This window comes from Spermophilus citellus (genome assembly GCF_964194105.1).
Source record: "Spermophilus citellus genome assembly, chromosome: X".
Lineage (NCBI taxonomy): Eukaryota > Metazoa > Chordata > Mammalia > Rodentia > Sciuridae > Spermophilus > Spermophilus citellus.
In genome coordinates, this window is record NC_138190.1 from 12,716,403 (window position 1) to 12,737,564 (window position 21,162).

The 21,162-nt window shown below is 46.6% G+C and overlaps 1 protein-coding gene across 5 annotated transcripts in view; it reads right to left on the reverse strand.

Moving 5' to 3' along the window:
* Positions 1 to 1,052: 1,052 nt before the first annotated feature.
* RAI2 (retinoic acid induced 2) overlaps positions 1,053 to 21,162 on the reverse strand; it is a 62,452-nt gene continuing 42,342 nt past the window's right edge. For 3 of the 5 annotated variants that reach the window (XM_081276643.1, XM_081276642.1, XM_081276646.1), the window contains one exon: positions 1,053 to 3,038. In XM_081276643.1, the coding sequence (XP_081132769.1) occupies positions 1,425 to 3,014 (1,590 nt within the window). In that variant the 5' untranslated portion in view covers positions 3,015 to 3,038 and the 3' untranslated portion in view covers positions 1,053 to 1,424. Of the gene's footprint in view, positions 3,039 to 16,003; positions 16,211 to 21,162 lie in introns of all 5 variants that reach the window. The other 2 variants (XM_081276644.1, XM_081276645.1) reach the window with 1 other exon arrangement.

Below are 21,162 nucleotides of genomic sequence, written 5' to 3' on the forward strand. Positions count from 1 at the left end.
TCATGTTCACAGTAACAGCTGGATACATACTAATTGCAAGAAGTGAAAGAAAGAGCTGGAAGTTGAAAAGCAGGCATGCACTAATCAGTCTCTCGCCAGCACAGTTTCAGACACAAGTGCGATGTGCCACCTAGCAGGTCTATTTTAAACGCACACTCAGTTCCTCATTTGTGTGGGTGGCTGTATGTTGTCAGAAGAGCAACACACTATTCTCTCCTTCCAAGTGCATTGCTTCCATCCATCAAGCAATGGCTCAACCAGGGCTTCTCAGTCTCAGCACTATTGACATTTCAGGTCAGATGACTTCTTTGTTTGGGGGGTCTGTCTTGTGCGTTATAGGACATTTAGCAGCATCCCTCGTCTCTATCCACTACAAGCCAGTAGAATCACCTCCCCCAGATATGACAACCAAAAGTGTCTCCAGGCATTGCCAGATGTCCTCTGTGGGGCCCAATCACCCTCCTTTGAGAACCACTAGACTAAACTAACAAAGAATGACTTTCTCTTCCTTCCCCCATCTCAAAGATCTCTATCCAAGGCTGAGAAAAATTAGGAGATATCTAAATCTATCAGCAAGTAACTCTTGTTCTGAGTGGCCTGCAGTAATATTTTAGACTTGCAAGATTTTCAATCATTGAAAAGAATGCTCTTATTTCCTTTGGAAAGAAGACACCTTTCCAGGGGTGGGGGAGGGAAACAAGTCAATTTCTTTTAGAGACATTTGTTTTAGTATGTAGAAAGTCCAGGTGTAGAACTATGTGAATTGGAAGGAGCCTGGAGTACTGGAAACTCACCTCCCTGCTCCCTTTTTTTGCCACATTTTTACAGGGAAAAAAACCCCACCAAGGCCTAGAGGGGGAAATGACTCACTCAAGGCCATACAAATTCCTAGTCCTTCTTTTATGGGGGCACAGGGTAATATTTCCCAATATGCCTGAAGAGCTTAGGTCTCTAAACACAGATAACTTACAGCTCTTTACAAGCAAGAGTTTTGGCCTAATCTTGCCAGCTAAGGAATGTAAATTTTATAAATGACAGAATACTGCAACCAATTAGTGCAAACAAACATTTATTGTGAAATATTCATCCTACCCTTTATTAGGTATTACATCATCAAAGCACTTTGTGGCAATGAAAATAGCTTTTTTTTTTACCCCTCTGATTCACCCAATATTCCATTAAAGCTGCAAAAAATGTGCAATCTGCTTGAAAAATAGGTTGCTCTTATTTACTCATTTGTGAAAAGTCAAAAATTAAAAAAGAAAATGATACTAGCTTACAGGGCCTCTAGAGCCAATTTACCTTTCCACGTCCCACCTACTCCCCAAAATAATTAACAAAGATAATTTGTTTTAAATGCCTTTTTAAAAAACCAATGCACCTTTCCCCATGTTATAATCATAAAAATTTTAAAAAGCCATTATTTACTTTCTTGGAAAAAAGGTGGCCAGCCGTTGTTTTTTGATTGGGAGCATGTGTATTTCCTGGGAGTTCACTTTCTTTAACTTTATGCTCCGGTTTTTGACGGGTTTCCTAAGGGGCTCCGCGTTTCCCAGGGACTCTTCTCCTGGGCTGTTGATGTCATAGCCCTGAAGCACAGAGTCTTCTCTTTTGAAGGAGAAGTTTTTGGTGGACACCCCTGAGAGGCCTTTGATCTTGCCACAGAAGATGGTAGGTACAGCGTCTTCAACTGAGACGATGACCTTGGCTGCCTGGGACTCACTTACAATCTCAATGTTATTTTCAGCCTTGACCTCACCACTAGGGTGGCTAGGCTGGCTGACCATCTCAGCAGAATTGCTGCTGCCAATGTGGCTATCCATCATGGCTGAGGCCTCGTGAGATGTGGCAGGGGCAAAGGGCATTTCCATGCTACTGGGAAGTTTCTCCATCACAGTATGGCCTGGACTGTCTACAGACCCACTGCTGTCATACGGTGTCTCAGGGGCAGGCTCAGACTTCCGGTGGGCTGCCAGCGATAGGTCTAGGGCCGCATCCTCCTGGAAGAGTGGGGGACTGACTTCGCCAGGCTTGAGCCAGGGCACTGACTTCATGGAGAGATCCAGGGCCTCGTTCTCACTCCCCATCTTGATGACCGTGTGGCGGCTAAGCTGGAAGTACTCCTTCGGCTGGAGGATGTCTAAGGGCTTCAGTTCATCCTTTTCCAGAGAGGTCTGAGTGCCTTTAAAGGAGTGCAGGCTGAAAGAAGATGGTGGCTTGGGGAAACTGGGGCTGAACTTGGATTCAGAACTCTGAGGCACTGGGATGGGAATGGGAATGGGGACTGGCACAGGCAAGGGGACAATCACAGGGTAGGGAACCAAGAGGGTGGCTGGTGGGACCAAGGGAGACAAGGGGGAGTTAAAGGGCTGAGGGGGCACTGGAGCATAGCCTGGAGGAGGCTGACAGGGTGGAGGCCCGAGAGAACCCTGGGAGGGGAACAAATTCTGAAGCACAGCTTCGAATGGCAATGTGGGCTCCTGTGGCTGGCTGGGGATCCTCAGGTCCAGGAGTTGGGGCTGGGCCTCGGGGTCCTCAGCCCCCTGGAAGAGGTTATTGTGGATGGCATTGGAGGAACATGGGGCCTCCTGTGGCAGGACCAGAGGGGAGTTGAGGTGCTGGAAGACGTGCTGCTCCAGCACCACAGGCAGCTGCACAGGGCCCTGTGTGGTCATGACATAGGTGGCATTGCCATTGGGGTTGAGCTCCGGTGCAGAGCTTCCCTCCACCTGCATGTGAATGGGCATCACCACTGGGCTTTCCCCAAGGCACAGGGGCTGCAACACAGTGGCCGCCACCTTCAGAGCCATGCCACTCTGGGACTCAGCAGGTGGGTTCAGAATGGATGGGGCAGGCACAGTCACAAGGGCCTTCTTGACCAGGTCAGTAGAATTGATGTTCCAGGCCTCAGTGGTGATCAGCTGGGCCATACCATTCTCCAATCTGTTATTGGCCAAGGTGGGAGGGGAGTCGGTCATGTCCATGGAGAGGTTCTGGGACTGCAGGTCGTCCATCACTGGGCTCTGATGCCACTTGGCCTGCAACACACAGAACACATATATGAATCTTCCGTGAGACCATTTACACTTGCCTTAAGAGTTCTCTCCACATCTTTCCATATTTTAGTTAAATGGGGAGAACAGCCCAGCTTCCTAATATACGTGAACCCACCCATATGATCAGCTGGGCTAGAAGGACCCAAATTCAACAGACAATTAAACTATAAACAGATATGATGTAATCACTAAATAGCCACATGATGTTAAACAGGGTAGTCTTAAGCCTAATACTCAGCTTATACGTTTAGCCTTCACCAAAAACAAAGTTTCATTCCACATTGCTATGTCAGACAGTTAAGATATTCAGAGATTTGACTTGTTCAAACTCAAACAAGCAGCAAAGACTTACTTTCCCTTAAGGAAAAATAAAACCTTGTCACATTTGAATATTCTATGCATATGGAAGGAAGCATTTAAAAACCTAAAAATAATGATGGAATTATTTGAATATTGTGGAAATTCTCAGAAAGCATTTTAAAAAGCCTTTGTAGCAATAATTCTTCCTGAAGAGGTCTGAGGAGTAGAAGACACAAGATTTGTTACAGTGTTCTCACAGCTGCGCTCCAACAACAAGAACATCTACTCCCCGGAGCAAGGTGAAGATGGCTTGCATGAATGGTCATCAAGCCCAGTGTCACTTTCCCAACTGCCTCATCTGTCTGACCTATGGCCTCTCCTAACATCTAACTGCCAAGAGAAGGGGATGTGGATGAGTCTAGGGGTGGGGAAATGGAGAACTTGTTGGCAACAAAAATCTCCAAAGGTGAAAAATGTTTTCTCAATGTCCAAGGCACCTCCCAAAGACCTTGGCCACCTCCTGAGAGGCCCAAGAAGCAAAGCAGGGCTGCAGCTGTAATATGGCTCTCCATGGAAACGCGTCCATATTTAGCCTCGTTGCCATGGAGAAGGCAGGCACCATGTCTAACTCAGGGATCTGTGCAGCCCTGGAGTCTGGTTGGGCTCAATAATAATTCAATAATCCTCAGTTTCACTGGGAATGCCTGGGGCAACACAGATCCTTGACCTCACCTATCTCAGCTGCGTACACTTTAGTCCTTGGTCATCTTGTCCTCCTCTCCTCACCCCCAAATAGCCAACACAACCTCACAAACAAGAAAGAGAGGTGACCTAGCACACCTTAGGATTACAAATAAACAAACGATATCTCACTTCAGGAAGGCAACTATAACAAATGAACAAATCCATAATATTGCCAGGCAATCAAAACACATCAAATGCACACAACAAGGAGTTTCTCTGAGGCCGGGGGAGAGGAGGGCCAGGGAGGGATGCTGTGTTGACAACTTTGTGCAGATAGACTGGTGGGCCCCACCCTTGGCAGGGCACACTGCAGTGCCTTGGAGGGAGGGCTCCAGAGCCATTTCCCTATGGGCAATGTGCCCTTTGGACACCATAAGGTGACCAGGCATGCTGGCCAGTAATCCCCACAGGGCAGAGTTGGGAGGCAGCCTGCCCCCATAGAGGCTGAGGGGGCTTGCCCCTTTTGAGAGCCACGGCTGAAGGGGCCCCAGCAAACTTCCAGCTGATTGGCTCACAGCGGCCCCAGCAAACTTCCAGCTGATTGGCTCACCATGGCCCCAGCAAACTTCCAGCTGCCAGCTGATTGGCTCCTCTGGGGTTGCCGCAGTCTGGCTGGGCACAAAATCAGGAGCCACTCAAGCAGGAACAAACTTTATTTTTGAAACTGCCGCAAATGCCCTGTACTCCTGGGAAGACTGCCCCGACCCACGCGGTGTTCTCCCGGACCCCCACAGGAAGTCCCTCCTCTGGAATTCCCTCCGACCACACTTCCCCAACCAATGGGAACTCTCCAGGAGTCCCATAGCAGGCCCAGGTGGACAGCAGGAGTCCAATATCCATATGAATGCAGATCTTAACATAATCATATCATCTCAATGGCTAGCTGGCATCACCTTTCAACCCAAAATGCCATGCATCATATTACTTGGTTGTGGCTCTTAGCATGGGGTGATGCTCATTGGGCTGTTTCCCGCCCTTTCAGACCACGGAGCTGTTCATTGGGGGACTCTTTTGGCTCCGCCCATGCAACCCAACCAATCGGCCTCAAGAGCAGGAGGAGTGGGGGGTTGAGAGGCTTGTGGGAAGCTGGTGGTGGCAGTTGGGCTCTGAGGGAATTCCTGAAGAGCTCTGTGGTGCAGCGTGTGTGTTCTAAAAATAAAGTTCGTTTCTGCTTTACAAGTGGCTCCTGAATTGTGCCCAGCCAGACTGCGGCATGCCCCAGCTGAAGGGCCTGGTTCTACATGAGATGAGTCCATGATTCAGCCCAGAAAACGTCATGCCTCCAATTCACCAGTCATCCCCCACATGCACGCATGCATGCATTCACTCATCCAACCAATTCATTTGCTAAATGGCCACTGCTGACCCACACCTTGCTGAGGGCTAGAGTTGAAGTCATGAGCAAGAGAGACAAGGTCCACGCTTTCATGAAGAGTATAGTGTGGTGAAGGCACGTCTTTGATCAGAGATTTGCTAGCATGAGACAGCATCAAAGATATGCTAGGATTGGCAGCAACACTAGTGGGAAAAATATTTATTGCACCTGCACATAGTCCTGTAAAGGCACTGAGAACCCAAGGTTTCTTCCAAAAAGGTCTGACCTGTCCCTCACAGTGGCCAGAACCCTCAGGGAGTAGGGAGGAAAAGCTGAAAGGAAGCTGGGGTGGGACTAATGAGGACAAGGACAGAAATGTCAAGGAAGTCACCTATGGCCACCACCTGAGATGAACTCTGATGGTAAGAGCCAACCCTGCAGGAGTCAAGGCAAATTCTCTAACCATCTTTGGGCTTCCTGTGGGGTTAGGATCATTTCTCACAATGATTGCATCTATCTGCCCTTCCAGAAGTGGCAACCTCCCTTGCTACCTGTCTGCTGCTCTCAACACCCTTCCAAGAGAGAGGGCAAACTTCTGGATGCCCCCTCTACCTGCTTCAAACACACACTCAGCTCAGGTGCCAGGTCCCATGGTTTCCTGGGAAACCTCCCTCCCCTCCCTTCTTGGTCTGCTAACTCTCCCCAGACCCTCCTGCTCAGAGTATGAGGAGGGGATCTTGCCAGGGTGGGGTGCCTCCCATAGGCCTCCGCTCCATGTCCTCTCATGGATAGTAAGAGCTGAAATTCATTGAGGTTTTGCTATGTGCCAGGCCCTCTGCTGAGAACTTCTCATGCATTACCTCATTCAACCCTCAGAATGACCCTGCCAGAAGGGCCCTAGAATTATGCCCATTTTGTTGATGAGGAAATTGATTCCATAGGGGAGTTCAATAATGAGCTTGAGGCTGGGATTAGAGTTCAGGGCCAATCCCAGATTCCCTTTCTCTTAAGGGAGCTCTGAAGGCTGTATCTCTCAATGTCATTCCCACAGCCTCCTCTTCAACAAGGGGGGCATGCACCTATGGGGGCCTGCAATAAAGAACACTTGAGCATAAGATTACTTCAAAGTAGAGGCCAGGTCCTTTCCAGTAAATTCACAGAACTGTTTATTTTCTCTACCAGTGGCCTCCACTATCCCCCTCATCACTGGCATCCCTGTCTTCTGAGGAGTGTGCAGCCTACAGTGGCTATGGTTGTGTTACTGGAGTGCTGAGAAGGGGGGCACCTTCTCAGCCTACTTCCAGTTACCCAGCCAGCTGTCCCCAGCCTGCCTTCCAGAGATAGAAGTCACATGAGTAATGGGGAGGCCTTCTAATCTCCTGCTGGAAACACCACATCTCTGGGGAAATGGCTGACGCCTGATGGATTGCAGGCCAGACTAGGGTGCAGGTGGTGGGAAGCAGTATGCAGTATCTCAGGGGCAAAGGGAAAGAAAGCCCCTGGCCAAAACCTCCCTTTCCCTTCCTCTGACATAACAGCCCTCAGCCAAAGGTGACCCACGAACACCTCTAGCCTCTTCTCTGGAGAGCCACTGGCTCACTGAGACAAGCTAATGTTCTTCCACTCTGTCCCCACTTGGTACGCTATCCCCAGAGATACCCAGGCAAAGAATATGAGCTCTGCTTCCATCACACGTCCTTCCAGAGGGTCTGGGTGCACCCACAGTAGATGGCATGGACATAGCTGCTGCAAGAGCTGGTGCTGAATGCTCGGCTCTGCTCTGAGAATAAAAGCCAGCTCTTGAATTGAGGGTTCAAAGGGCAAGTTTCTGTCCCTAAGGAGGAGCCCAGAAGCCAGTTAATGACTGGAGAGAAAGGCAGAAGCCCATCCTCCCTGCTCAGCCAAGCTACTGATTAGTGTGGGCAGAGGGTGGGCTGGAGACCTCTTCAAATCAAGGAGCATTGCAGGAACCACTGACTAATGCTCAAGCATTAGTGGGTGTGAATTTCTTAGAAGTGACAAGGAACGTTTTGTTTGGGTTTTGCAAAACATCATTTTCAAATGGGTTTAAATGAGGTCACCCATCCATTCTGCCTGTGCCCATTATCACTGGGTGTGTGGGGGAGGACTCAGTAAATGATGGCAATGCACACATGCTAAGTGATAATAATGGGCACAGGCAGAATGGATGGGTGACCTCATTTAAACCAGTGCAAAGTGGGCAATCTGGATCTGAAGGTCACTGGAGACCATCATTCTCTTGGCCCTCAGCCAGTTGCTAGGACCTCACCCAGTAAAACTCATGCGCCCTCCCCTCCCCCCAAATGAAGCCTTTGGGGAAAAGCCTAGAGCCTAGGGCAGATGAGGTGGGGAGGAATATCAGGGATAAGTAGCTGAGCCTGGAGACTTGAGGGGCCACAGAACTGTTACCTGAAACTCCTTAGCCTAATTACTGCAAAGATCTAATTATTACTGAGGCTGGATCTTCCTAGGGTTGGCCCCTCAGCCTGGAGTCCTCACTAGCCTCTACCTTCAGCCTGGAACAGTCAACTCCTGCTCATCTCGCACTTCCTCTGAGATCTTGCCCCACCTCACTGGATTCCCACAAAATCCAGATTTAACCTTCCCTAGTCCAACCTGCCTCCCTATACTGGGATTGCCTATTTACTCCAAGAGAGGAGACTGGCTTGGACCTGGTGTGGGAAGAGCAGAGAGTCAGGCCCACAGGTGCCATGGGAGCACACTGAGGCGGCCACCATCCTCACCAGCCAGCGAGGGACTCCTGGATGAGACAGTTGATGTGAAAGCACTTTGTGGCCAGTGAAGAGCCCAAGGGGCCTGGGGAATGAATGAATTCATCCTGTGTTTCTCTGCTGCACTCAGAAAACAAAAATGAAAGCAACTGCTTTCCTTCTAAGGAGTGACATTCATGAAGAAGCTGACCTCAGGCCTAACTCGCTAGCAGTCAGTCAGTGTCCCACAGCTGCACCTCAAAGGGTGCCCACAAAGCCATGCCTGCCTCTCAGGCTTTTTCTTCCAGAGATTTACGCAAGGACCTAACTTGGCCTATGGGCTTCTGTATACATTGGTGTTTTCATAATATGGTCTTATTTATGGATTACTTTATAAAGCAAAAACACTTGACTACTCATGTAATTTAGACTACTCTCCACATCCTAAAGCTCTATTTCCTGGTTGCAGGCATTGAACACACACACACACACACACACACACACACACACACACATCCCTACGTTACTCCTAATGCCCTCAGCATGCTGGGAGCCCCTCCTAAATGCCCAGATCATATTTTGTGAACTGGAACCATTTTCAACATAGAAATGACTATAAAGATGACTATAAGGCCCTGGGTCCAAAGTGCCAAACACCTTTAAGCAAATGCCTTAGGAGTGACTACCTCAGTGTGGCAGGTATCAAGAGGGGTTTGTCTCACAGCAACTCAAGCCAGGGGCCATTTTTCCTCAATGGCCTTTTGAGGCCCCTGTGATTACTGGAGGGAGGTCACTCAGAAGGCACACTTAGCTTCAGGATGTAGATGTAACTTGCTCTCCTCTTCCACTGAGATTAACCTCATCTGGATTTTTCTATAAGACAAGCTTCTTCCACTAAAATGATCATGCTTTAAATGCTTGCCACATGTTGCTCAACAACGGGGCAAATTCTGAGAACCAAAGTGATGGCTGATTTCGTCATTTTGTGAACGCCATTCAGTGTGCTTATCAAACTAAGATGGTCATGATGGTGATATAATCTTATGAGATCTCCATTGAATATGTGGTCCATCATTTTTTTAAAGACAGAGAGAGAAAGAATTTTTCAACATTTATTTTTCAGTTATCGGCGGACACAACATCTTTTGTTGGTATGTGGTGCTGAGGATCAAACCCGTGGTGCTGAGGATCAAACCCGGGCCGCACGCATGCCAGGCAAGCACGCTACCGCTTGAGCCACATCCCCAGCCCCAGTCCATCATTTTTTGACTGGAGCTTCACTGTGTGGCACAGGATTACATATTCTGAGATTCTGTTTTCTCAAGATATGACTTTTCCATCTCTAAAATATTGACAGCTTTTGTTTTCATGGAGCATATCAGCAGCTATCAATTATTCTGGAACAAACAATGAAAGATTATCTATGCCTTTCTTATTCAAAGGGTGGGTCCTTGGAGCAGAAGCAGCAGTATCACCCAGGAGATTGTTAGAAATCCAGAATCTCAGACTACAACCCAGATCCACTGAATCAGAATCTTCATCTCAACAAAATTCCTGGGTGATTTGCGTGCACATTAAGGTCTGAGAAGCACTGGTCTTCTACTGGTTCTCAAAGCTTGCCGGATATTGAAATTGCCCTGGAGCTTTAAAAAAATACCAATGTGTGGGTCCCACTCCCAAGACCAATTTAATTGTTCTGGGATGTGGCTTGGGCACTGGAGTTTTCAAAAAATTTCCAGGAGGTTCTAATATACAGTGAAGCTGGAAACCCTTAATCTACTTTTTTGTGTGGTACTGGGGATCTAATCCAGGGACATGTACCACTGAGCCACATCCCAAGCCCTGGGAACCCTTAATCTAAAGGTCAGAGCACAAGACAGTTTGTGAGCCAAATTTCTTCTCAATAGCTGACTTTCCTTTTTACTTCACAAAAAAGATTGAAACTATCAACCTGCAAACTCCCACAACTTCCCTCCAGCCCTCAAAGTGTCTTCCATATGCCCCTATCATCAGGAAGAGGTGAGCTGTCCCTCCTATTAAAAGGCTGATTTCCTAGACACCTCTGCCAGAATCCTGCCCCCTTCCACCCACACTCTGTGTTGAGTCTATTTTCTACTTTGGTCCAGTTCTTAAACCACACCCTCAATGACTGACCTAATTCTGTATAAAAACCACCCGTCACTCACTATGAGCCAAATGAGAAAAGCATAATTTTTGTCCTTAATACAATGCACATATGGTTTCACCATTCAGGACCTAGGATGCACTAAATATCTAAGAAGTAATTCCAACTGGGTAAAAATGATTTTCTCTCCCCATAGGGTGTAATAATTGTCAATTACGTGCCCCAGTGATTAAATTTTCTGAGCTTTAAACATCAGCACAGGGCCTTTTTACCAAAGCTGTGAACATAATTACACATGAATGTATTCCCAAATTGGTTAAAATATGGAGAATATACAACATAGTCACTTGCCTTATGGTTGATTGCCTTCTACATCCAGAGATCTACACAGCTCTCCAAAAGGAACATGAATACCCAAATGAGCTTTGGATATAAGTCACCCAGCATGCTACTTGATTTATTAAAACAGTGGTGGCCACATAGATTTCAACTGAGACAAATCTATTTGAGGATGGGCAATGGCTATGGGGAAGTCCTGTTAGAACACAGTGCAAATATTAGGTCTGGTCTGATTCTGATGAAAAATGAAAGGGGTGGGGCCCAGAATCACTGACTGGCCATCAACACAAGAACTTCAAGATCTTCGTAGGAGCCAGGCATGATGGCTCATGCCTGTAATCCCAGCAGCTCCGGAGGCTGAAGCAGGAGGATCATGAGTTTAAAACCAGCCTCAGCAATGGCAAGGCGCTAAGCAACTCAGTGAGACCCTGTCTCTAAATAAAATACAAAATAGGGGTGGGGATGTGGCTTGGTGGTGGAGTGTCCCTGAGTTCAATCCCTGGTACCAAAAAAAAAGTCTTTCCAGGAAAAAGAAATAAGGTCATGCTCTGAGATGCCATAAAAGTCATTTATTCCCATTTTATCATCTCAGCCTTTTTATTCTCAGTTTTTATGGTGCAATAAGTAAATATAAAAAGTCATAATAACATACATGTGTGTATATGAATGTATGTATGTGTTGTGGGGTGTTAAAGATTTTTCTGGTCAAGGGTAAGAATGAAAACATTACCACTAAGCAGGAGGGACAAAGCTCTCAGGGCCCAGTGAGACTTCCAAGGTCTCCCTCAAAGTGAACAAGTCTTTGAGTCATTGGCCAGTTCAATTGGCCAGGCCCTCCTGCTTTGCAGAGCAGGAAGCTGAGGCTCAAAAGTCAAGTGACTTGCTGAAGTTCACACAGCATAGAATACACTGACTTCCAGACCTGCGCTTCTTCCTCAAAGGCACATTACCCAACCCATTGCCTTAGTTTCAAATTCCCAAGGTTGTTGAGGGGCGCTTGAGTCTAACGCACTGGCCAGAGTCAGCCAGACTGGATTAGAACATCTCTATTGTAACCAGCACCTGACACCAAAATATGGGGGATACTTTCAGTCAACCATCAAAATGTCAAGAAGAGTTTGGTGAGCAAGGAGCTTGATTAAGAAGAAATACCCCCTTGAGTCAGAGATGCCTAATAGACAAGTCATTGAAATAGAAGTCAAAGGTTCAATGCACACATGAGCTTTTCATAACTGTAGGAAAGTCATTTTACACCCCAGGGACTCAGGCTCCTCTTCTGTAATATTGGCACTGCCCCCTTCTCAGACCTCCCAGAAGTGAGTGGTGCTTGCTGGGAAGGAGTCAAACCTAACCTTCCCAGAGCTGCCGGAAGAGGAACTGCTGTGGGCACCAAAGGGTGAGCAGGTGTGAGCTGTCAAGCAGAATTGGAGGGAGAAAATAAATAGCTCAAAGGCCTAATTTTCCAAGTCTTTGCTGGGTTAGAACCCAGGCCTCAAGAGAAATCTGGAATAGTTGGTGGCGAGGGCACTCTGCTGCCTTTCTTTCTCTGTAGATGATTCAGATGTCTCTGTGTTTATTATCTCATTTCCTACTCCTGAATACCTGTAGCCTGCCTAAATTATCCATGGTGACCCTTGGGACCATGCAGGCCTTAGTGTAGGGCTGGACTAGATTCATGAAAATTCATTTATTCATCCTTTCAAGAATGATCTGGGAACCTACTATGCGCTGGCATACATTTCCTATTCCTCCAACCTGGTACTACTTTCTCGGAAGGCATGTAGTTTTTTTTTTTGTTGTTGTTGTTTGTTTGTTTTTTGGTACCAGGGATTGAACTCAGGGGCACTCAACCACTGAGTCACACTCCTAGCCCTATTTTGTATTTTATTTAGAGACAGGGTCCCACTGAGTTGCTTAGCACCTTGCCTTTGCTGAGACTGACTGAACTTGCAATCCTCCTGCCTCAGCCTCCCAAGCAGTTGGGATTACAGGCATGTAGCCTTTTTCTTGGCTCATTTCTCAGGGCATTAACCAAACCCATTTTCTATTGTTGTCTACTTTGATTGGGGTTCAAGGCTCATAGACAGATGTAGGAGATGATGTCAGTGCAAGGACCCCTCTAAGGTAGAGAATGATAAATGTTTGCTTTCCAGAGAGGCCTGCCCCTGACACTACAAGGAAAGAAGTATTCTTGGTGAACCTCAATGGAAGGTGAGAGGCCACCGCAGAATTACATGAGACTCTCAGGAAGAGCTGTTTTTGGTGAGGATCACCATCACTTATGTAGCTGGGATGGTTGACTGAATTAGAGGGGAAGTTGGGGGTAAGGTTATGACCATAAGCTGGCTTCCAGGAAGCAACTTGGATCAGGAATTCAGTGACAGAGGGCCTGAGGGTTGGCTGGTGAGTGTGTGTGGCTGAAACCTCTCTGACACAAGTCCATTCATTTGTGTGCTCTGAGGTATGGGCATTCTTGGGGGCCTCTGAGATGCCAGGCAGTGGTCACCTTTGAATTCTGGTCACCAACACCAGCTTGTCCCATAGTTAAATCACCTATTATCTTTCTACATATATCAGACTCCTCAACACAGCCTTTAAACAGCAACACAGGATCATTGAATGAGGAAATAAAAGGATAAGAAGCAGTATATACAAAATGGAGAGTGGAATGTGCAAGTCAGCAAGTGGCTGTTTTTGCATTCGGCTGAGGCCCTGCAGCTTTCCACCAGACACCAGACCCCAGACACCATCAGGGACTGGGGCCATAGGAGCCATACCATGCAGGAGCAATAGGTCATGTTTAAGGTCTCAGGCTAGGATCTATCCTCTTGAAGAACTATGGTTTGGGGTGATTTTTTCTGGCAACAAAGAAACCTCTTTAATTTAGAATAAAGGGGAAAAACCTGCCTCTGAAAGAGAAAATACTTCTAATTAGATTGAGATACAAAGGTTAAATTTTTGTTCTGGGAAAAAGACTGTTTATAATCCTGTGTCATTAGCAAGACATTTTCCAGAGACCAGTGTGACAGAAATAGACCCTCTGAGGGGTCACTGGAAGGAAGAGGTGCAGAATTCTGAAGTACTAAGGTCTGGAGTTCAGACTGTCCCCTTCTCCTAATGTCAGTGAGCCCCTCACCAATTGTTAGCATGGGGACAGTGCCAGCTTACCCTGGGTACTGAGCCCCCTGTGAGGCTGGGCAGAATGGAAAGCTTTGAACTCAGAGAGGCCTAGGTTCAAACATCAGCCTGCCAAACTTTGCTAGCTGTGTGACCTTGGGTAAGTTAGTTCTAAGCCTCAATTTCTTTCTGTGTAAGATGAGGATTTTTAAAACTCCCCATCATACAGAGCGTTCATAATGATTAAGGGACATAATCTACGTAAAGTGCTTGGCACAGCGCCTGGCACATGGAAAGTGCTGTGTAAATCAAGACCAACATCATTATCCTTGCCATCACTGTTGGTTTCACTGTCACTGTTATCATCATCATTGTCATCACATCATTAGCACTGGATTCATCTTCATCATTCTCACTGTCATCATCCTTATTGTCACATTGGCTTCATCTTCTTCCTCATTAGACCCCTGGCCATGTTTCCTCTTTGCATGTTGAGTAGCATCAAATACTCCCTTGGCATCTGAATGGGTTCACACATTCATAACCCTGTATGTTTAAGGGTTCACTTGAAAATCAGCTGGTAGGAACTGGGAAGGCAATTGTCATAGAATCAGTGTTACACCTGATGGGAAGTTTCCAGGCTGGCACCCCAAACCCACTTCACCCCCAACATAGCTAAGATACTGAACATTTGTGGTAAAAACAGAAGATAATACTATTGTAACACCAGGAACTAAAGATGGCAGGAAAATGATTAAATAAATACAAAAATCTACTCCTCATTCAGGTTGGGGGAAAAAGGGGGGAGCCAGAGCCTTATGTATCTTGCATATGGACTCATGAGCATTTTTAAGGGTTCTGAAGTTACTGCCCTTTGGCTGTTCATAATTTCACTTCATATCCTTCAGGTTTTTTTTTTCTCCTTTGCACAGGGCCTAAGTATCTCTCCTTTCTTCCTTTCAGTCGTGATTAGGATCATTTTCTCATAAAAAAAAAAAACATGGGGCAGACAAGGAAGAGGGTAAGGATAAAAGGGAGAGAGAAAGCAAAAAGATTTTCTGAGCTAACTAGGTAGATATGGAAGGAGAAAAAATTTAAAAGTTTATAGAGAAACTGAAGGAAGCTGTGAGGAAAACACGGAATGAGATCTCCAATTGGCCACAAGGGGCGCTGTCAAGCCGTAACAGCTTGGTTGCTGTGCCATGTGGTGGAGGGAGAGGTGAGAAGGGAGTTTCTCAGCACATTGAGGACATGTTGAAAAACAGCACATTGTTCACAAGTACAAGTATTCCTAGTAAATAAGGAAGCTGGTCCAAATTCTGGCAGAATGCACATGCTTTTAAAATCACCAGGCATATTTACTTGGTACTTGGCTGTGCTGTCAGTCCTAGAAAAAAATATTCAAGCTCATATTATTTTGGTGTTTGATTTTCATTTTTGGCTAACACTAACCTCCAGTCTTCCTTGGGCAATCAGAATTGGGTCCCCCCCCCGAGAAAAAAATTGGAATTTGCAGAAAAAAAGATGATAAACTCATTCTCAGTGAGGTATACAAATGATAAGGCTCAAGTATTATGTTTCCATGATTGGTATAGTAAACAGCATCTAGTCAGCAATAGAGCTATGGACAAAGAAGTAGAAGTCTAAGTGAGGAATTTCAGATGCCAATCATGGGAAAGAAGTTTCTTACTTTCTTGACTTTTCTCCACAGATTCAAGAGTCTACAACGAGGACCAAGTTTGCTGGCTTCATTAAAAGGTACATGCACTAAGAGCAAAGAAAGGATGTGAATGTAAAGCAGTTATTTATTCCTTTATGGACTCAATCAGCAAACACTTAGTGCTCACCCAAAAGAAATTTCCTGAGTAGGTGCTTCCCAGGTGCAGAGATTTCCACAGTATCTAGAGTTGTCTTTATCTCATTTTACTGAATGAGCCACCTCCTGAAACTCTGCTTTCTACCTTATCAGGTTTCCATGCAGAAGCTACAGGCTCTCAAAGGACAACATGCTACTGCAGGGTTACAGTCACATGGAAACTCAGTGACCACTGTCAGTGATGATGATCTTGGTGAGGAAGGTGAAGAGAGGAAGCTGGTGATTTTTGGTGAACCCAACTGGCTATAGTTATCTTAGCTTGGGTTCTCCCATGGGATGATCCTAAGGCAAAGAATTAACTGAAAATAGTTTATTTGGGAGAAGGTCCCAGAAAACACCAGAAGGGGAGTAAAGCAGTAAGACAGGAAAGGAAAGAAGCTAATTTATCAAGCAAGTTACCACTGCAGGCAACTGGAGCTCAGTTCCACTGGGGAATTCTGGGAGACTGTGTAGAACACATTCCTCAGGGCTATGTCAACTGAGAGGCCAGGAAGTCAGGGTGTTTAGTCACCAACTTCCATCCATCACTGGTCAGGGGTTGCTTCTGGAGGATACGTTCATTCCTTGGCACTTCCAGATAGCACAGCATGCAGGCCTAGTGTGCTCCTGAGACAAAAACCAAAAAACAAACCTTAAGGGACAGTCACAGGTACATGCAGTAAGTAACCTTTGGTGTACAGAGGTGAGTCTGAGGGGATATGGTGGGGCACCAATAGCATCTGCTACACTAACCATGCCTTGGAAAGTTCCAGTGCATATTATGTGAATATTTAAATGTCATTCATTTAGGCTACCATGACCAGGTGATTCCCCAGTCAGTGTAACCTTCTATGACCCCATGAAGAAGACACTGTTATTTTTAACAATGCCTACGCTACAGAAGAATTGGCTCATGGGGGGTGTGCCTCAAGATTTCATAAAGAATAAGGCATATAAGGAGGCCAGAGATGACTATCTTTCCAAAAGCAAAATGTTCAAGAGATGGTCAGCTTGGCTGATATGCTCCTTTGCTAAAATTTAACTGGGGCCCTCCAGAAAGTTCTTTCAATCATATTTGTGCTGGCTGGAATGCAAGATGTTCCTGGGATGAGTCACAGAGGGAGTTTCTTTTCTAGTGATCCTGTATTCCAACTCAGGGACCAAAAAAACAATAAATAAACACTACTTCACTTCATCAGCTGCATACTGCCTAATAAAAATAATAATGACAACCCTGACCCAAGAAGTACGCAGACAATGCAGGAAGAAGGGGGTAGGGAATGCTCATCTTTTAAACAGGAAGACTTCTTTCTGGAATTCAGTTTAGTCAAAAGCACTCCTCTGCCTGGAGGCAAGCTCTCTCAAGAGCAGAACAACATGCTGGGCAGAATCTTAGGGCTGGTGAATCTTTTGAAGTCCTTAAGAAATCACTATATTTATCTTAAAGCAAGTATCATGGTGAGAGTTAATACAGCATAAACAATACAAAGTTGAAGTGGGGAAAGGAAACAGATTGGCTGCCTAACATCTGGCTACTTGGCAATGAAGATTATAGGTGTTATTTACTATTTTCTTTAGGGGAAGACTTCCTCTGGAATGCACGTGTTTACACACACACACACACACACACACACACACACACACACACACACTTGGTAGTCAAGTTGGAATAAAGCCACCTGTTTCCCTGTAGTAGTCCAAACAGGATTCTTGTCCATTCCTCCTCTTTCTCGTTTGCCCCTCCTCTGGTATTATCCCTCTGAATTCCAACCATCAGGCTTTTATTGCTGCAGGTGACATGTGAACTAGACCTTGTCACATCTGTAGGATTTCTGAGGAGGAGATGGTGGAATGGAGGAGAATTTTCCAGAAGGATATAAATGGAAGAAAGGCATAAGATAGCAGGTGTGTCCAGAACAGGGTGCCTGGTTGGGCAACTGGAGCCCAGGGCTGGTGAGGGTTGGAGGCGAGACAAGGGTGTGTGAAAACATTAGAAGGGTGCCAGCTCTTCCAAGGGTGTTCAGAGTTGCCCCTTAGCAATTAACCCTGTGTCCTAAAGGACTGCCAACTCAGCCCAAACAACTTTGATGTCTTTACAGGCCCCAATGAGCAGGAGGCCTCAATTCAATAGTGAGACCATTAGGTTGGGGAGAAAAGAAGAAGTAATTTAGTTTTCAGGGCTTTGCTAGCTTCCTCATTCCCCCTTCCCCACTGCTTCTCTCCAAACACTCACAAGATGATAATAATAAACCATTTACTGAGCACTGATTTATCATGTGCCAGGCACCCTGCTAGGTATTTTACATTCATTTTCTCATCTCATTTTCTCAGCAACCCCAGCAGATTGGTACCACCTTGGTGTGAGTTGATTTGTTGGACTGTTGCTTTCTTCTCCCTTCTGCCCCCAGGATCTGAGCTGTGAATCCCCAGGAAATGGTTGTTTTCATGAGAGGGAGGGGCAGAGTTTTCTAGAACATGAACATCGTTTAATGTAGGAAAGGTAGGTGTGGGGTAAGAAAGAAGAGAAAGTGGGTAGTGTCTCCTGTCTCAGATCAGAACCTACAATTTCTTGGCCTTCTCCTGTGGCTCAGACAGGCCTGCCTTGATTTCTTTTTCTGGCCCAGCCCTGCCTAAGTTCCCTCCTCTTCTATTATCATTGCTACTAGTGAAGACTGGGCTCTGAAATGCACATTCTGAGTCAGGTGCTCCCCTTCTTTTCTGAGCTCATTTCTCACTTCCTGTGTGCTCTGGTTTGGACAAGTGTCCCCAAAAGGCCCCTGTGGAGATGAAGCCTTGGCAGGAGGTCATCAGTCCCTGGGGGGTATGCCCTTGAAGGGGATAATGGTATTGCAGCCCCTGGTCTTCTCTTTCTCACTTCCTGGCCATGAGGAATGGTTTTCCTCCTCTATGCTCTCTGTGCCCTAATGTGCTCCCTTACCACAGTCCCCAGTGCAACAGGACCAACAGCCCATGGACTGAAACCTCCAAACCTGAGAGCTGAATAACCCTTATCTCAAGATAATACTTATCTCGAGTATTTGTAATGGCAATGGGAAGCTGATTAACACACTAGGCTTCTGGACCCAGGCAGGAGCTATTTCCATCCTCCCCAGGATTATTTCATCTGTGGCTGACTGACTGGCCATCTAGCAAATGCATTGCCCCTTCTTCCTGGACTACAGTTCCCAGTCTCCCTTACAGTTAGTGTGATCATGTTCCTGAATGCTGCCAACAGAGTGTGAGTAGACACGCACCACTTTGGGTCTGGCCCTTCCTTCCTTCCATATGTGATGCTCCGATTCCTTTCTCTCTCTTTGCTTTAGCTTAATGCATAAGGACCTATTGGAAGCCATCTGATGAAGACAGCAGAGCCACAAGACAGGAGGGTATACACACCTGACGCATGGCTTGGAGGCAGGCCCTCTGCCAGCAGGAACATCCATTCGAAGCTTTATGTGAGTGAGAAATCAACTTCTATTGTGTTTCAGCCTCAGTACACTTTCAATTTGTTAGGAACAGCAGCGCAGAAGGCTTCCTGGGACTCACCCTGTGCACTGCTAGGGACAGCAGACTGTCTCTACCCTTTATTGCTTCCTCCATGTTTGGAGCCCTCCAAACTCACTGGCTGAAAACCAGAGCTGCAGAATCCATCTTAGGGCCCACAGCCCAGTTCCAAGCTTCCACATGCTAACTTTCCTGTTGCTACAGCACTGAGCACCCTTGCCTGTTCTCCCTGATTTGAATCAATTGATTACTGAGCGTTCAGGACTATTCTTTGCTTGGCAGCTGCATCTATATCCACTGTAAGACTCTGCTTCCCTGGCATTCATAGAGCTGGGAGAAGCAAGGGAGCTGCCTCCAGGGAGCAGGGAGAGGCAGGGCTGTCAGCAGCCCTGTTCCCCACAATCCTGCAGCTCCTTAGATGGCCTGCCCCATGTCAGTGGGTGGGGTGGTTAAGGGCAAAGCAGCAGGACCCTGGCACGAAAGAAACACACAGACCTGGGTAGCAGTCATGCTTGGTTTCTTGCCAGAGGAAACTACTAGAACCACAATACCCCCTTCCTCCTGGGACCCTTGGATAGTTTGCTGGTTTATAGTACAAGGAGGCTTGGGATTTCTTCCCTTTCCCCCACTCTTTACAGGACTCTTTACAGGAAAGGTCCAGGTGGATTCTCCTTTGGGAGAATTTACCATCTATGGCTCCAGCCTCTAGGATTGCTTTCCCTTGTTTCCCTGCCTAGTTGATTTTCTAGGCAAAGATTGCCCATTTAAAAGTGTTCTCTCCCTCCACTGACCAGGAAGTGCCATCGCTAGTAAGCTTCTGCCTTGTTTTCAACATTATTGCTCTTTGGGGGTTCTTCTCTAAAAATACCAGTTCTTCCAAAGACATATTAGAGAGACTATATTAGTCTTCACCATATTAGAGAGACCAGACTGATTGAAAACATTTTCTGTATAATTAAGACTTTCATGTGCAAAGGACCCAACTAAATATCTTCATTATCACCTCAAAACAAAAACAAACAAACAGGGATCACCCCTATTTTATAGGTGGGAGACTTCAGACTCACCTCACACCCTGCAATAAATATGAAAGAAGACTAGAACTAGCGCTCTCTGCCCTCTGAACCGAGACTGAGAAACTTCTCCTTAGGTCTAAGTCCCTGGCTCCAGAGCTTTTTGACAGCTGTGACATCTGGAATTTACCTTAAAAGTCACCAGCACCTCCAGGGAGACTGGCCTCAGTCTGTGACTCAGGTGAAGCCCTAATCTGGTCACTGGGCAGCCACTTGTCTGATCGAGTGCCAAGATTGCACACCCAGGGCGCAGCAGCTCAAGTTCTAGTCAGGAAGCCCCCACCCCAAGGCTGCTACTGAAGTTGCGGTCACCTCTTCATCTCCCTAATACTTGAGGCAGGGTCAAAGAGCACCTGGAATGTTTGAAATGTTTTCCTTCCTGGGGAAACTGGTGGCTTGCTAATTAGCATGATGGTGACTGTAGGAAAAGGATAGAACTTGGGTATTCAAGACATATGGTGTGGATTGGCTGAAACATTTGAGAGGTAGTTCCCCAACTTTGTTACAGACAGGGTTGGTGGATCCAGGAAAGCTGGGAGGCAGCACCCAAAAAGGGAGGGTTCCAATGCTTGCCACATAACTGTCCCATGTCTAGCAACCAGTTTTAGAGGATTTCCATTTGCCTATGCCAACTAGAAGGTGACAAAATTCTACCTTGGAAATGTTATCGTATCTGCCTTGAGTGCTCACAGCAGCTGAGATGACAGCCTGCAGGGACTCCCTGAATGGCCTTATGAACTGGTCTGTGCCTGTTGGCTACTAACTTGTTACATTATCAGTGTCTGTCGGGGGCACCTGAGACTTGTCTTGTGGCTGTCACAGTGTGATTTTGAGCTCCCCATGCAGGGGCCCCTCCTCTTCTCCCCTCTGACTCTCTAGCCTGCCTCCCTCTCTTTCCCTAGTTCCCCCTCAGGGTTTTGGCCTTGAGCTTGCCTTGCGGCAGCCCAGACAACCCTCAGGGCTGGAAAGACTGTGTTAGGAACAAGGATGATGAGTGGAAAC